The following is a 17,463-nucleotide window of genomic DNA, read 5'->3' as shown; positions in this document are numbered from 1 at the left end:
TGTCTTTTATTCATGAGAGACACAGAGAGAGGCAGAGAGAGAAGCAGGCTCCATGCAAGGAGCCCGATGTGGGACTTGATCCTGGGACCCCAAAATCATGCCCTGGGCCAAAGGCAGGTGCCAAACCGCTGAGCCACCCAGGGATTCCCATGTTATTTTGTCTTTTAATGATAGTCATTTCAATCAGTATGAGGTAGTACCTTATTGTGGTTTTGATTTGCATTTCTCTAATTGATGTTCAGTATATTTTACTTTGTATTTATTTATTTTTATTTATTTGAGAGAAAGATAGAGCATGAGTGGGGGGAGGGAGAAGAACAAGCAGGCTCCACACTAAGCACAGAGCCCAACAGGTGGCTTGATCCCCCAACCCCAAGATCATGACCCAAGCCCAAATCAAGAGTCAGAGGCTCAACCAACTGAGCCATCCAGGCACCTCATGTTCAGTATCTTTTAATGTGCTAATTGGTCATTTGGATATCTTCCTTGCAGAAATGTCTATTCAAGTCCTTTGTTTACTTTTTTAGTATAGTAATTTTTTATTGACCTATAATTAACATATAATATTAGTTTTGGGTGTACAACATAATGATTTGATATTTGTATATATTACAGAGAGATCACCACAATAAGTCTAGTTAAATTCCATTACCATACATATTTAAACATTTTTTCTTGTCATGAGGACTTTTGAGACCACTCTCCTAGCAATTTCAAATATGTAATATAGTATCATTAACTATAGTCACCATGCTACATATTATATCCCCATGGGTTATTTATACTAGAGCTGAAAATTTGTACCTTTTGGCCACCTTCACTCATTTTAACCACCTATGACCCATCTCCCCACCTCTGGAAACCACTAATCTGTTATCTATGCCTAAGATTTGCTCACTTTTTAATTTTAACTGGTTTGTTAATATTAAAACATTTTTATCTTGCTATTTAATCTATGAGGTTTTAAGAATCTTGAGATAGTTAAAATGTAAAAAATTAAAAATTGACAACAAAATAAATATTCTTTTTTTTAAATAAATATTTTCTTGACCATCCTATAAATTTCATAATTCTCTCCTGTGTATTAATTCCTTCATGTTAAAAAATAAAATATAACAATGGTGGCTAGGCAGGTGCTCAACCGTTGAGCCACCCAGGCGTCCCTCAAGAATTAATTCTTGTGTTTACTGTCAAACAACATATGATAGAAAAACATGATAGAAAAAACAAGGAATTAAAAAAAAAAGAAAGAAAGAAAAAACAAGGAATTAAAGAAAAGAAACAGCCAGTAAATACCAATCACATTATCTAACATCGTTGTACATAGTTATTAAACTTGGTAACTGAGAAATAGCAATTATGTTGGGTCAATAGTAAAGAATGCTGATTTTTACCTCTGGTGTTTTGAAGGGAGGGCAAGCTATTAAAAATGGATGAGAGGCTGGTAATTTTGAAATAGTCATTGAAGTTAAATTATCATTAATAAAAGTTTAAGGGGCAGCCCTGGTGGCGCAGCGGTTTAGCAATGCCTGCAGCCCGGGGTGTGATCCTGGAGGCCTGGGATCGAGTCCCACGTCGGGCTTCCTGCATGGAGCCTGCTTCTCCCTCTGCCTCTCTCTCTCTCTCTCTTTCTGAATAAATAAATAAATCTTTAAAATAAATAAATAAATAAATAAATAAATAAATAAATAAATAAATAAAAGTTTAAAATGATATGGTTTATATATGAAGGATGAGAACCATGACTCGAGCTAAAATCAAGAGTTTGGTCACTTAACTGACCAAGCCATCCAGGTGCCCTGAAAGGATGCTGAATTTTATTAAAATGTATTCAGTAATATTTGGAGGTTGACATGATTTTTCTTCTTCAACATATGATGAATTATTTATTATTTTTTTAAGAGAGTGGGGGGGGGCAGTGGGAGAGAGAGAAAGAGAGAAACTTCAGCAGGCTCCATGCTGGGCATGGAACCTTAAGGGGGCTCAATCGCACAACCCTGAGATCATGAGATGAGCCAAAATCAAGAGTCGGATATTTAGCCAACTGAGCCACTAAGGTGCTCCTATGATGAATTATTTTAAAAATTTTTTAAAAAGCTTTCCTAATGTTGATCATCATTGTATTTCCAGTACAAAAAATTTAGTTATGCTGAATATTCTAATATGCTGCCAGACTCTATTTGATAGTGCAAATTTTCAGTCCCACCGGCAGTGTATGTTAGCAATACTGCTGGGTCTTATATTATTTTTTAATATAGACTTTGGCATCACATCAGAGTACATACCAGCCAAAAAAAAAAAAAAAAAAAGAGAGAGAGAGAGAGAGAGAGATTCCACCAGAAGTTATATGGCGCAGTCCAGGCAAGTAGACCTTTGATGATCTAGCTTAATTCAGAGACAGAATTTAGAGTATCAAAAGCAGGAGTTCATTCTTGATGACTAGAGGTAATAAGAGCAGATACTTTTGTCTTGTTTCCAATCTTCGGGAGTGTTTACTATTTTACCATTGAGTATGATGCTGGCTGTAAGTTTTTCATTGATGTTCTCTATTGGATTGAGGAAGTTTCCTTCTATTCCTAGTTGCTGAATGTTTGTTTGTTTGTTTGTTTGTTTTTAATAAATGGATGTTGGATTTTGCCAAATTCTTTTTCCGCATGCATCTATTGAGATAATCATGTGGGTTTTTTAAAATTCTAATATGGTGAATTAGATTCATTGCCTTTTGAATATGAAACCAAAGACAGATCTACCATGAGCATTTTCAAATTTCTAACCATTTCTCTCATTCCTTCAGGTACATGGTATTTCTCCTATCAAGAAATAAAGTCTACTCCTCTCTCCTTAAATCTTCATTGGCCTTATGATTGCTTTGATTAACAGAATGTGACAGAAGAAAGCTGTGCCAGATCCAGGTCAATCTCTTAAGAAGCCTGGTAGCTTGTTTTCACTCAGAGAGGTCATGTGGAAAACAACTAGGACACTCTACCCAAGAGCCACCACAAAGACCCCAGACATGTGAATGTGACTATCCTAGACATTCTAGCCCCAGCTAAGATTCTAGCTGAATGAAACTACATGAATGAACCAGATGACACAACATGAAACAGAGGAATCGTGAGAAAAAATAAATAGTTGTTGTTCTAAGTCACTAAGTTTTGGAGTGACATGATATACAGCAACAGATAACTGAAACAAGGCTTATAACACATCTGGAGAAAAAATACACAGTTTTCATCAGATTCTTTAAAATGATTAAAACCACTAAGCTCTGAAGATTACCTAGGAAATACCTCATAAATATTCCTTTTATCAGTGTTTTTGATATTAACAGCAGTGTGCTCAAGATAATAATCTTTTGACCTGCAAAAGTAAAGGTACTGAAATTTGGCAATTAAATGGAAAGTCTTGGGCAGCCCAGTGGCTCAGCAGTTTAGCGCTGCCTTCAGTCCAGGGCCTGATTCTGGAGACCCAGGATCGAGTCCCATGTCGAGTTCCCTCTGCCTGTGTCTCTGCCTCTCTCTGTGTGTCTCTCATGAATAAATAAAATCTTTAAAAAAATAAAATAAAATAAATGAAAAGTCTTAGCAATCTAAAGGGACTGACAACCTAAGGTGAAAAATGAGAAAACTTACTGGACCCTCCCACCTCCACTCTGAAGTAAGTTTAGGTAGTATTTTAGGGCTAGACCAAAACTCTTCACAAAAAAATATACATATGAACATGTGAAAATATACAACTAAAAATTCTACAAAGAGGAATGAACAAAAGTAGACCCAAAATTCTATACCATAAAATATGGTAAAAATGTAGTTGCATACATGAACCAGCTGGATGTATTCAACTACTATCACAACTAGCACAGCTATCATGGTAAGCAAGTGTGATATGAAACTGAGTTAGAGCCTATCTCCATAGAGTCTGGATAAAAAATAACTGAGACATAGAGCATTGCTTCCATCTGGTGAATAGGGTAGGGTAAGGCAGGGGTCTGAAGGAAAATGACAATACTATAGACCATTAATTCTAATCTAGTAAAAGATAAAATGGATCAGAAGGATACAAGATAATGTGGCAAAGAGAAGTTAGCCCCGGAAAAAAGAGCTTTAAGAGATCAGGCCAGGTACTCAGAAATAGTTCAAAGAGAATGTATCAGGTACCTAGGCAGACGCCCACTAGGCAGATTGTCTGACTTCCATGTTCCCATATTTAGGAAAGCAACACCTCTTCAAGTGTCCAAAATATTGAAGGTCAAGATACACAAAAGTCTGACCTGGAGAAGGAGGCAAAACCAAGGATTCTGGGTGGCATTCATAGGAATCCATGCTACAACATATCACAGAAAGGCCCAGCCCAGTGACAGTTTCCAGGAAAGCAGACCAAATAAGTTAAATGCCAGAACTCATATGGAAACCATGAGGTGAGGAACTAAGGTGAGCTGAGAACTAAGAAAGCTGCTCAGTTGGAATGCTACGCTGGAAAGACTAGAGCAACAAGCCTTTGGAGAGAGGAAGTGAGGGTCAGAAATATGGGTGCCAGTAACCTGGGTCCCTCTGGCTTAAGATCACTCATAAAGATTTTAGTCATACTAATGGCTACAGTTAATCTGAAGGCACAACTGACGGAGGATTCACTTCCCAGTGCACTCCTGTGGTTGTTGGTAGAATTCAGTATCTATTTTGAGAGCCTCGGTTTCTTGCTGTTCAACTGAAGGCCTCATTTCTTTGCTGCCTGGCTGGAGTCCTGCAGTTCCTTAACACATGGGCCTCTTCAAAGGGCTGTACACAACCTGGCAACTAGATTCCCTTAGAGCAAGAGAGAAAGAAAGCAAGAGAGAGCCCCCCAAAACAGTTTTTTTTCTTATAACCTAACCTCAGAAGTAACATCTTATTATTTTTGCTATAGTCTATTAGAAAAAATCACCAGATACAGCTTACACTTAAGGAGAAAGCATTATATAAGGACATGAATGCTAGGAGATGGGGAACAATGGGGGCCATCTTAGAGGCTGTGTATCATAATTACTCAGCTCTAAAACTTCTATCTCTGTACTTAATTGTTGCAAATGTCAGATTCCTGGAAGTAATGATCTCACTGGCCCAGTCTGGGTTGTTTCTCCTGTGGGTTGATCAGCCTTGACTAGACGGAGCAGGATAACGTAATATAGGTTCATTTCTAGGGAATAAGAAATTGTTGTAAGCTTGCTAGCCACATGAAAACCTGTTACAAAGATATACTATCAAGATATTATTAGAACTGGGATCCCTGGGTGGCGCAGCGGTTTGGCGCCTGCCTTTGGCCCAGGGCGCGATCCTGGAGACCCGAGATCGAATCCCACGTCGGGCTCCCGGTGCATGGAGCCTGCTTATCCCTCTGCCTGTGTCTCTGCCTCTCTCTCTCTCTCTCTGTGACTATCATAAATAAATAAAACTAAAAAAAAAAAAAAAAAGATATTATTAGAACTGTGTAAAAACTATAAAGATTAACTTGACATTGAGTATTGGGAAATAAAACTATGGCATGTTTTCAGTTAGTTTCATTGATGATTGCCTTATTCTCTAGAGCTAAAGGGAGGGAGGAAGCATCATTTTATCGCCTGCAGGTACAATTTAACAGGATGATTTTAAATATGTCTTGTCTAAGCAAAATTAGAAGACTCAGAATTATGAAGGAGATGGTGGGGGAAAGGATAAAGAAAATAATGGATATAGTAAAAATAAGATCATAAAAAGAGAAAGTTTACATGAAAAATTCACTTGATGCCCTTGAAACTCAAGGCATCTCAAAGGTAAATAGAAAGTCATCTTTGAAAAAAAAAAGAAAAAAAAGAAAGTCATCTTTGGGGCACCTGGCTGACTCAGTCAATAGAGCGCGTGACTCTTGATCTTGGGGTTGTGAGTTCAAGCCACACATTGAAGGTAGAGATTACTTAAACAAATAACCTTAAAAAAAAAAGAAAATCATCTGCTGACATAGACACAATATTTACACAAAGGCAAATAAGGTAGACTCTGAATATCATGGATTTTCTTCAATTATTGTTTTATTTTTATTCTGCAGGACATTCTGCTCTCAATAATGGCAGAGTATTTTGTTGTAGGCCAAATATGCAGTAAAAAAAACAGCTGGAAAATATGGACAAAATTAAAAATTTAGAAATCTAGGAATGTCTGGCTGGCTCCATCAGAAGGGCATGTGACTCTTGATCTCAGGTTCATGAGTTCAAGCCCCACATGGGGGTGCAGAAATTACTGAAATAAATTTAAAAACTAAAAAAATAAATAAATAAATAAAACTTAAAACTCTATTGATAGGAATCAGAGAGCTACCAAAGCAGCTGGGAAGCTAAAATCTCAGACAGAAAAGAAGTACAAAAAGGTAAACCTACATTTGATGCCTCTTGTCCCTTTGAGGTATTACTGCATCAAAAGTACTAATAATAGGTTGAGAAGCTGAGCAGAAAGCAGTAGCTAAAGGTTGAGATCTGGTCTGCCTATAGTCTTACAGAAACTGGGGGAAAAACTGGAGGCTCAGGACCCACCAAGATAAAGGAATTCTGGTAACCCCCTTTACTTTTAGTTTGGACCCCCAAAGGCCTATACCTTAGAAGAGACCAGCCCTTGTAAATACTAAAGTTCAGCTTCTTATCAACTCAATCCCTGGTTTGATTAAAATGATCTAATCTTACCCTGACTGCCAGAAGTAAAAGTAAACTCCTGCTAGGATAACATCACCCAGGGCCTAAAATTATCTCTTTAGTTTTTCATAAACCACTTTCAGTATTAAACAAAAAATTACCAGTTTTCCATAGATAAGATAAAATGACAAAAACTGGGATGCCTGGGTGGCTCAGTGGTTAAGCATCTGCCTTCAGCCCAGGGCGTGATCCTGGAGTCCTGGAATCAAGTCCCACATTGGGCTCCCTGTGTGAAGCTTGCTTCTCTCTCTATGTCTCTGCCTCTCTTTCTCGATGTCTCTCATGAAAAAAAAGAAAGAAAGAAAGAAAGAAAGAAAGAAAGAAAGAAAGAAAGAAAGAAAGAAAGAAAGAAAGAAAAGAAAGACAAAAACTGAAACAATATCAAAGAATAGAAACAGATCCATAGAAGAGTCAGGTATTGGAATTACCAGACATAGACATTAAAATAACCATAATGAGGGGTGCCTGGCTGGCTCAGTCAATAGAACATGTGACTCTTGATCTCTGGGTCAGGAGTTCAAGTCCCACATTGACTGTAAAGGATTACTTAAAAAATAAAAAATAAAATAACCATAATGAATAAGCTTAGGAAGCTAAGTGACAAAGAAATTTAGCAGAGGAAATTGTATGACATATAAAATTAAAACTCTAGAACTGAAAAAACAATCACATTTAAAAATTCAATAGGGTTAACAGCATATTAGACACATATAAGAGGTAACTAGTGAGATCAGAAGAAATTATCCAGACTGAAGCTCAAAGAGAAAAATAAATAGAAAAAATACAGAAAAGAATATAATATAGGAGACACTGTAAAAAAAAAAAACTTTAACACATACCTAGTTAGAGATCCAGAAGACAAGAGACAAATAATGGGATATAAATAATATCTGAAGAAAAAAAAGCACCTTGAGCCGGGCAAGCGCCATGGTCGGATTAGGGGGGCCGCGGGGCTGTGGGAGTGCAGACTGAGAAAATGCAGACCAGCGGGGCATTACTCATTCCTCCGGCTCTGATCCGCTGCTGTACCAGGGATCTTATCAGGCCTTTGTCTGCCTCCTTCTTGAGTAGGCCAGAGATCCCATCTAAACAGCCATCCTACAGCAGCTCCCCACTCCAGGTGGCCCGACGGGAGTTCCAGACCAGTGTTGTCTCCCGGGACATTGACACAGCAGCCAAGTTTATTGGCGCTGGGGCTGCCACAGTTGGTGTGGCTGGTTCAGGGGCTGGTATTGGGACAGTGTTTGGCAGCTTGATCATTGGCTATGCCAGGAACCCGTCTCTCAAGCAGCAGCTCTTCTCCTATGCCATTCTGGGCTTTGCCCTGTCTGAGGCCATGGGGCTCTTCTGTTTGATGGTCGTCTTCCCCATCCTCTTCGCCATGTGAGGCTCCGTGAGGGTCACCTACCCGTCCCTGCTGCTTCGACTTCAGGCCATGCCTGGTACTGGAGTGTGTTAAGCTTTACCATTAAACACGTTTCTCTAAAAAAAAAAAAAAAAGAAGAAGAAGAAGAAGAAAAAAAAAGCCAATGGGATATAAATAATACCTGAAGAAAAAATAGCCAAAATTTTTCCAAAAGTAGTGAAATAACCAGAGTCACAAATACAAGAGATTCTATGAAATCAAGCAGAACAAATGCAAAGAAAAGCATACTTTAGGCATGTCATAGTGAAGTTGCTAAAAACCAAAGTTAAAGACAAAATCTTAAACTCATATTCTTTTTCTTTTCAATAGGCTCCGCAACAAGCATGGAGCCCAACACAGGGCTTGAACTCACTACCCCCTGAGATCAAAACCTGAGCGGAGATCAAGAGTCAGATGCTTAACCACTAATCAACTGAGCCACCCATAAAGATAAAATCTTAAAAGAAGACGTGGGGGAAGGTGTTGGTAGAGGGACATATCTTCAAAGAAACATAAGGCGGGGATCCCTGGGTGGCTCAGCAGTTTGGTGCCTGCCTTCGGCCCGGGGTGTGATCCTGGAGTCCCAGGATCGAGTCCCGCATCGGGCTCCCTGCATGGAGCCTGCTTCTCCCTCTGCTTGTGTCTCTGCCTCTCTCTCTTGCTGTGTCTTTCATGAATAAATAAATAAATAAAATCTTTAAAAAAATAGAGAAACATAAGGCTATTATTATTATTAATAATAGGTAGCTTCTCAACAAATTGATGGAAACCAAAAAATTGAATGACATGTTCAATGCATTGTAAGATAATAACTGCCAAACTAGAATTCTTTTTATTTTTTTATTTTTTTTTTCCAAACTAGAATTCTATACTCAGTAAAAAAATGTTCTTCAGAAATGAAGACAATTCATACATTTTCAGACAAATAAAAACAGAAAGCTTGCCACCAGCAAGAAACACGAAAAGGAGTTCTACTAAAGGGAAAAAGATTCCAAATGTAGGTACAAGTGTGCAGAAAGAAATTGAGAGCAATAATAAGGTAAATATGAAGGTAAATCCTGATGAATAATAAGAGCTTACATTCAAGGATATATAAGAGCAGCTAAAAACAGAATATCTGGAATGAAAACCATGATGTCTCAGGGAAAAAAGCTGCAGATGAATTGAAGGAGTGAATATTTACTATCAATATATAAATTAGTGACTGAAAAGTTGAGGAGAACTATTTCAAAGTAAAGAGCTGAAATAAAAACAGAAATCATGATTGTAAATATAAGACTCAGAGAGAAGATCCAGGAGACCTAGTATGCAAGTAACAGCCGTTCCAGAGGACAAGAGGACAGATGGAGAAAGGCATTATTTTATAAAATAATATAGATTGCTGGATATAAAAATATAAAAAATCAGCTGCATTTTATATACAAAAACAACTGGAAATTTTAATTTAAAGAGGATAAATAAATAAATAAATAAATAAGATACCATTCATAATAGTATTAAAAACATATAAGGGCGCATGGGTAGCTCAGTTGGTTGAGGTCCAACTAAATCTCAGCTCAGGTGTTGATCTCACAGTTGTAAGTTCAAGCCCCATGTTGGGCTCTGCACTGGGTGTGGAGCCTATTTTTTTTTAAATGCATATGAATAAAATTACCCAAATAATTCAAGACATATTTTAATTAAACTTTATTGAAAAACACTACAGAATACCTAAATAAATGGAATCATATACTTAGTCTGTGGATTGGAAGAGCCATCTCATAAAAATGTCAGCTCTTCTCAAACTGACCTATAGATTCAATGCAATTTCAATCAAAATCACAAAAGACTATGTGCATGCATGTGCACACGTTATCTGAATATGCACTTGACAAAGAACATATATATACGGTACCATACTAGAGAATTTTTTAAATACAGAATGAACAAAAGTTCCTGATGACCACTTTATGCAACACAGGGAATAGTGGCAGCAGGGAACAAAAAAATCGCTCGAGGAGTCTGCTTCTAGAGAGCAGGCTTCTTCATCCTTCTAAGGCTTGGGTAGGTATTGCTAACATACACACTTTGTTTACCTAGATATTATGCTATAAACTGCCTTTCTCTGTACTTATAAGAAACCTGAAGGATGAGAATATTTATTACTCAGGAAGCTAGATACAGATCATTTTTTATCTGGCTACTCAGGCTAAGGCGAAGGACTTAAGTAAGATTAAATTTGATTAGGAAAAAAAAAATAAAAATAAAAAAAATAAAAATAAAAAAAAATAAAAAAAATAAATTTGATTAGGGATGCCTGGGTGGCTCAGCAGTTGAACATCAGCCTTTGGCTCAGGGCATGATCCCATGGTCCTGGTATGGAGTACACAATCGGGCTCCCTGCATGGAGCCTGTTTCTCCCTCTGTCTCTGCCTCCCTCTCTCTCTCTGTCTCTCATGAATAAATAAATAAAATCTTTTAAAAAATTGGTTATATTCTGTTCTTCATGGTAGTTTCATATTTTCCCTGTTTTCTTGACAGATCATGTAAAGAGATAAGGATTTTTTTTTTTTTTTGTCAAACTGTTATGCTATAGAGTCTGTCTTTACCATTCTGGAATATGACCCCTTAACTCCAAGGCTTAGGCTAACTACAAAATCTGTATATAATATGATTTAGAGAATTAAACAGAGTCATAAACATGTCTATTAATGCATTTTATTCATAAATTGGGCCTGCATTAATCAAATAAGCAATTAAGATAATCTTACTAGGGGCACCCAGGCAGCTCAGTAGTTGAATGTCTACCTTTGGCTCAGGTGGTGATCCCGAGGTCCTGGAATCAAATCCCATATCAGGCTCCCTGCAGGGAGTCTGCTTCTTCCTCTGCCTGTGTCTCTGCCTTTCTCTCTGTGTCTCTCATGAATGAATAAATAAAATCTTTTTTTTAAAGATAATCTTACTAGCCTTATATTAATTTTACCAATAACTATATATACTGTAGAAATTCTATAGTTGGTTGGAAAAATCATAGATCTTGGATCTAGTTTTATCTTGGCAGGTTTGCAAATTATAAATAAAAGAAATGCCTCTAACAGATTCATAACCAAATATACTGCCAAATCTTGTTTTTACACAATATATAGTACAAGTCTATTTCATAAAATAATAAATATTTAGTATTTATTTTTGAAAAACATTTTATTTTTTTATTCATAAGAGACACAGAGAGAAAGAGGCAGAGACAGAAGCAGAAGGAGAAGTAGGCTCCCTGCAGAGATCCTGATGGGGGACTCAATCCCAGACTTCAGGATCATGACTTGAGCTAAAGACAGATGCTCAAGGCAGCCTGGGTGGCTCAGCGGTTGAGCGTCTGCCTTTGGCGCAGGGCGTGGTCCCGGAGTCCAGGGATCAAGTCCCACATCAGGCTCCTTACATGGAACCTGCTTCTCCCTCTGCCTGTGTCTCTGCCTCTCTCTGTGTGTCTCTCATGAATAAATAAATAAAATCTTAAAAAAAAAAAAGGCAGATGCTCAACCACTGTGGCACCCAGACATCCCTAGTATTTACTATTTAGAATATATTTATACTAAATAGAGAGATGTCTTGGGGAGCCTGGATTGTTCAGTCAGTTAAGCTTCACACTCTTGATTTTGGCTGGGGTCATGATCTCAAGATCATGAGATCAAGCCCCAAGATTGACTCTGCACCAGTAGAGTATGCTGACATTTTGGGTAGCTATTTTAAGTATCCTGTACTGTTAAAATCAGAGTACTCAGTGATAGACTAATGGCCACTCTTCCTTCTCCAAGGCAAACTCTGCCTCTTATACTTTATCCTTTGGGTTTTTTTCCCCTAATATAGTATTTTTATTGAAATGTAATTCACATATTATACAATTCCCCTATTTAAAGTGTACAGATCAGGGGCACCTGGCTGGCTCAGTCAGTAGAGAATGTGATTCTTGATCTCAGAGATGTTAAGTTCGAGTCCCATGTTGGGTACAGAGATTACTTAAAAATAAAAAATATATTTTTTAAAGATTTACTTATTTAATTTATTTGAGATAAAGAGCACAAGCAGGGAGAGCAGCAAGCACAGGGAGAAGGAGAAGCAGACTTCCCATCAAACAGGGAACATGATTTGGGACTCCATCCAAGGACCCTGGGATAATGTCCTGAGCCGAAGGCAGACACACAACAGAAGAGCCACCCAAGTGGCCCTAAAAATAAAATCTTAAAAATAAAAAAAATAAAGTGTACAAATCAATGGTATTTAGTATATTCAGAGCGGTGTGACCAATAAAACAATCAATTTTAGAAGATTTTCATCACCCTTTCCCCAAAAGGAACTCTGTAACCTAGGCAACCACTAATCTACTTTCTGTCTCTCTATATTTCCCTATTCTAGACACTTTATATAAATGGCATCATACAGCATGTAGGCATTTGTAACTGGCTTCTTTAATTTTTAAAAAATCAACTTATGCAGATATATTTTGGCAGTATTTCCATTTCACTGATCCAAATTGTCTTTGGAAATACCAGTAAGGCATGAAATTTTAGAATATAGCAACTTCCTTGTATTATTCATTCATAAACCATAAAATTCATCCTTTAGTGTACAATTTAAGTTTTTAGTATAGTTACCAGGTTGTGCAACGATTACCACTAATTCCAAACATGTCCATCATTCATCATTCTAAAAAAAAACAAAACAAAACAAAACAAAACCTCTGTACCCATTAGCAGTCATTCCTCATTCAAATACCCCCTACCTCCAGCCAATGGCAAATACTAATCCGTGTTTTTCTGTTTCTACAGATTTGCTTATTCTGGAAATTTCATGTAAATGGAATCATACAATGTGCAGCTTTCACTTAGCTTGTTTTCAAGGTTCATTTATATCATAACATGTATCAGTACTTCATTTCTTTTTATTGCCAAATAATATTCCATTGTATAGATATACAACATTCTCTATCCATTCATCAGCTGATGGACATTTGGGTTGTTTCCACTTTTTGGCTGCTATGAATAATGCTGTAAAGGATAGCAGAATTTGTTACCCCCCCACAAAAAAAGTTTATCCTCCCCTATTTGCCTTTGTCTGGTCACTTCTCTAAAGATTTATTGTTTCCGGGGATCCCTGGGTGGCTCAGTGGCCTGGGGCGTAATCCTGGAGTCCCAGGATCGAGTCCCACGTCGGGCTCCCTGCATGGAGCCTGCTTTTCCCTCTGCCTGTGTCTCTGCCTCGCTCTCTCTGTGTCTCTCATGAATAAATAAATAAAATCTTAAAAAAAAAAAAAGATTTATTGTTTCCTTGCTGTGATGCTATATGAGCCCAAGTTTTAGCCAAACTTTTGAGTTACCATCCCTGAGTTTCTCCCATGTATATATGAGATATACATGTTAATAAACTTCTATTTTTTTCTCTTGTTAATCTGTATTTTGTTACAGAGTCCCAGCCAAGAACCTAGAAGGGTAGAAGAAAAATATTTTCCCCTATACAGCTTCTATGAACATTTGTGTATAAGTTTTCATGTGGCTATGTGTTTTCATTTCTCTTGGGTATATAACTTGAAGTGAAATTTTTGGGTCATAGGATAGCTCTGTGCTTAGTATTTTGTGGAACTGACAAACTGTTTTCCAAAGTGGTCACACCATTTACATTCCTATCAGTAGTGTATGAGTTTCCAAGTTTTCTAAATCCTCCCCAAAACTTGATTACCTGTCTTTTTTATTGTAGTCATCCTAATGGATGTGATGTGGTATCTCATTGGTATCTCATTGGGGTTTTGATTTGCATTTTCCTGATTGCATTTTCCTGATTTCCTGATGTTGAACACCTTTTCATGTGCTTACTGGTCATCTGTATATCTTCTTTGGAAAACTGTATGTTCAGATTCTTTGCTCATTTTTTTGCCCATTTTTAAACTAGATTGCCTTTTATTTATTTATTTTTAAGATTTTATTTATTTATTCACAAGAGACAGAGAGAGGCAGAGACACAGGCAGAGGGAGAAGCAGGCTCCATGCAAGAAGCCAGACATGGGACTCTATCCTGGGACTCCAGGATCACAACCTGGGCCGAAGGCAGGCGCTAAACCACTGAGCCACCCAAGGATCCCCCTAGCACAGATGTTTTTAATTTCGATGAAGTCTATCTACTTTTTTTTCTTTTGTTGTTTATACCTTGGGTGTCATACCTCTCTTAAGAAGGCTCTGCCTAACCGAAGGTCATTAAGATTTACTTCTCCATTTTTCTTTTAAGAGTTTTGACGTTTATTCACTTCATTAGGTCTATAATCCATTTTGAGCTAGTTTTTGTGTACATGTGAGGAAAGGATCCAACTTTACTTTTTTGCATATGAATATTCAGTTGTTCCCACACTCTGTTGAAAAGACTCTTCTTTCCTAATTGATTTGTCTTGGCACCCTTGTCAAAAAGTTAATTGACTGTAAATGTTAAAGTTTATTTCCAGACTCTCAATTCCATTCCATTAATATATTATATCTATTGTCACATCAGCACTGCACAGTCATGATTACTGTAACTTTTCAGAACGTTTTGAAATCAGGAAGTGTGAGTCCTCTATGTTTTCTTTTTCAAGAGTGTTTTGGCTACTCTAGCTTTCTTGAATTTTCAAATGAATTTTAGGATCAGTTTGTTAATTTCTTTCTTTCTTTTTTTTTTTTTTAAGATTTTATTTATTTGACATAGAGAGAATACAAGCAGGGGGAGCAACTGAGAGAGAGAGAGAGAGAAAGAAGCAGATTCTCTGGCAAACACGTGGGGAGCCTGACTCAGGGCTCCATCCCAGGACCCTGAGATCATGACGTGAGCTAAAGGCAGATGCTTAACCAACTGAGCCACCCAAGCACCCACAGTTTGTTAATTTCTGTAAAGAAGCCAGCTGAGGAATATGATAGGGATTACAATGCATCTATTTATGAACTTGGGGAATACTGCCATCTTAATAATATTTAGTCTTCCAATCCTTAAACATGAAATACCTATTTATTTACATTGTCTTTAATTTCTTTCAACAATGTTTTGTAGTTATTCCATGATTTTAACTGCAATATTATCTATTATTAGAAAAAAGGGGTAATTATAATTCAAGTCTCTCAGTTCTTTTTCAAGATTTTGAAGAGAGATTTGTCATATAGAAACAAAAACTTGCAAAAAAAATAAAAAGAAACAAAAGCTTTTAAATCCTTAGTGTAAAAAAAAAAAAAAAATCCTTAGTGTATATCCTATTTATTTATTTATTTATTTATTTATTTATTTATAAAGATTTTACTTATTTATTCATGAGAGACACAGAGAGGCAGAGGGAGAAACAGGCTCCATGCAGGGAGCCTGATGTGGGACTCGATTCAGGGTCCCCAGGATCATGCCCTGGGTTGAAGGTGGCGCTAAACCGCTGAGCTACCTGGGCTGCCCAGTGTATCTCCAGTTTAAATTTTCTGCCTCAAAAAAATAAATAAATAAACAAATAAATTTTCTGCCTCATCCCATATGTTTTCATTTCAAGACCACTAAATTTCTTTTTCTTTTTCTTTTTCTTTTTTTTAGATTTTATTTATTTATTCATGAGAGACACACACAGAGAGGCAGAGGAATCAGCAGGAGAAGCAGGCTGGAGCCAGATGGGGGACTCAATCCCGGGACTCCGGGGTCAAGCTCTGCTAAGGCAGACGCTCAACCACTGAGCCACCCAGGCATCCCAGGACCACTAAATTTCTATCCCATGTTGGTAGGCAAGGTTTCTTACTTTTGTCTGGTCTTAACTTCCCTGAAGAAACATGAGAATGCTGCATACAATATATTCTCTATATTCACTAGAGATCCAATGAGCTTGTTCCACTGGAATGGCTTTTTACATCTGTGATAGGATGCAAGGACTTTTCTCCCCTTGGGTTTATTATTAAGTAGAACATTTTATTTTGCAGCTGCAATGGAGAAGAACATTAAGACATCTTCTGTAGTCCACAATAGCCAAACTGTGGAAGGAGCCTCGGTGTCCATCGAAAGATGAATGGATAAAGAAGCTGTGGTTTATGTATACAATGGAATATTACTCAGCAATTAGAAACGACAAATACCCACCATTTGCTTCAACGTGGATGGAACTCGAGGGTATTATGCTGAGTGAAATAAGTCAATCGGAGAAGGACAAACAGTGTATGTTCTCATTCATTTGGGGAATATGAATAATAGTGAAAGGGAATATAAAGGAAGGGAAAAGAAATGTTGGGAAATATCAGGAAGGGAGACAGAACATAAAGACTCCTAACTCAGGGAAACGAACTAGGGGTGGTGGAAGGGGAGGAGGGCGGGTGTTGGAGGGGAATGGGTGACGGGCACTGAGGTGGACACTTAATGGGATGAGCACTGGGTGTTTTTCTGTATGTTGGTAAATTGAACACCAATAAAAATTAATTAAAAAAAAAAAGACATCTTCTGTAGAATGAGTTAAGTGGGGCAAGATATGTTTCTAATTTAAGAAAGAGAGTTAACTTAAAGAATCCTTATTTAATATTCTGAAACTTAAGTTCTGCCAGATGGGAAATTTAAACACAACATAATTTTCTTCCATATATATAGAGAGAGACAGAGAGCAGCAGAATATCTGCCTGCTTCTCCTACAGAATCATATGTTGGTTGGTTGAATATATGCCACCATTATTCATAACTTACATGGCTTCAGTGGTACATATTTTAATACTCCTAATTTATGTTTTTAGGGGTATTAGAGATAGTATAGTCAGGGAATTACAAATTTCATTAGTTTTAAAGAAAAATTTTCTCAGAGACACCTGACTGGCCCAGTCAGTAGAACATGAGGCTCTTAATCTTGGGGTTGTGAATTCAAACTCCAAGTTGGGCATAGAGCCCACATAAACAAACAAAGAAACAAACAAAAAAAATTAATTAAAAAGAAGGAAAGAAAAACCTTAGATAATTCTCCCAAAAAACTATACAGAACTAGGGGCACCTGGGTGGCTCAGCGGTTAAACATCTGATTCTTGGTGTGGGATCAGGTCATGATCTCATGGATTATGGATCGAGCCCCACATGGGGCTCTACGCTCAGTGCAGAGTTGGCCTGGAATTCTCTCTCTCTCTGCCCTTTCTCATGCTCCTGCGTGCACACACATGTGCTCTCTGTCTCTAAAATAAATAAAATCCTTAAAAAAAAACCTGTAGAGAACTAAACATTGGTTCTCTTCCTTCATATATAAACCATATCGTTTTAAACTTTTATTAATGATAATTTAGCCTCAATGAATATTTAAAATTACCAGCCTCTCATCCATTTTTAATAGCTTGCCCTCCCTTCAAAACACCAGAGGTAAAAATCAGCATTCTTTACTATT

At 37.4% G+C, this 17,463-nt stretch overlaps 2 protein-coding genes across 2 annotated transcripts in view; both read left to right on the top strand.

Annotated features, from left to right (window-relative positions):
- The window catches only part of TUBA1B (tubulin alpha 1b), a 53,321-nt gene that overhangs the window by 9,858 nt on the left and 26,000 nt on the right, over positions 1-17,463 (top strand). The gene's annotated exons all lie outside the window — the stretch shown is intronic.
- On the top strand, positions 7,642-8,099 carry LOC121480226 (ATP synthase F(0) complex subunit C1, mitochondrial-like). The gene has a single exon (XM_041736606.1). It carries the CDS (start codon positions 7,671-7,673, stop codon positions 8,079-8,081), a length of 411 nt encoding a protein of 136 aa, XP_041592540.1. The 5' UTR covers positions 7,642-7,670; the 3' UTR covers positions 8,082-8,099.

The sequence above is a fragment of the Vulpes lagopus genome, chromosome 21 (assembly GCF_018345385.1).
Source record: "Vulpes lagopus strain Blue_001 chromosome 21, ASM1834538v1, whole genome shotgun sequence".
Taxonomy (NCBI): Eukaryota; Metazoa; Chordata; class Mammalia; order Carnivora; family Canidae; genus Vulpes; species Vulpes lagopus.
The sequence above is the reverse complement of the archived record's forward strand: the minus strand, read 5'-3'. Positions and strand labels throughout refer to the sequence as shown.

Bases quoted from the DNA above. Each gene is read 5' to 3' on its own strand.
- LOC121480226 (XM_041736606.1), top strand. From the start codon at position 7,671: ATGCAGACCAGCGGGGCATTACTCATTCCTCCGGCTCTGATCCGCTGC.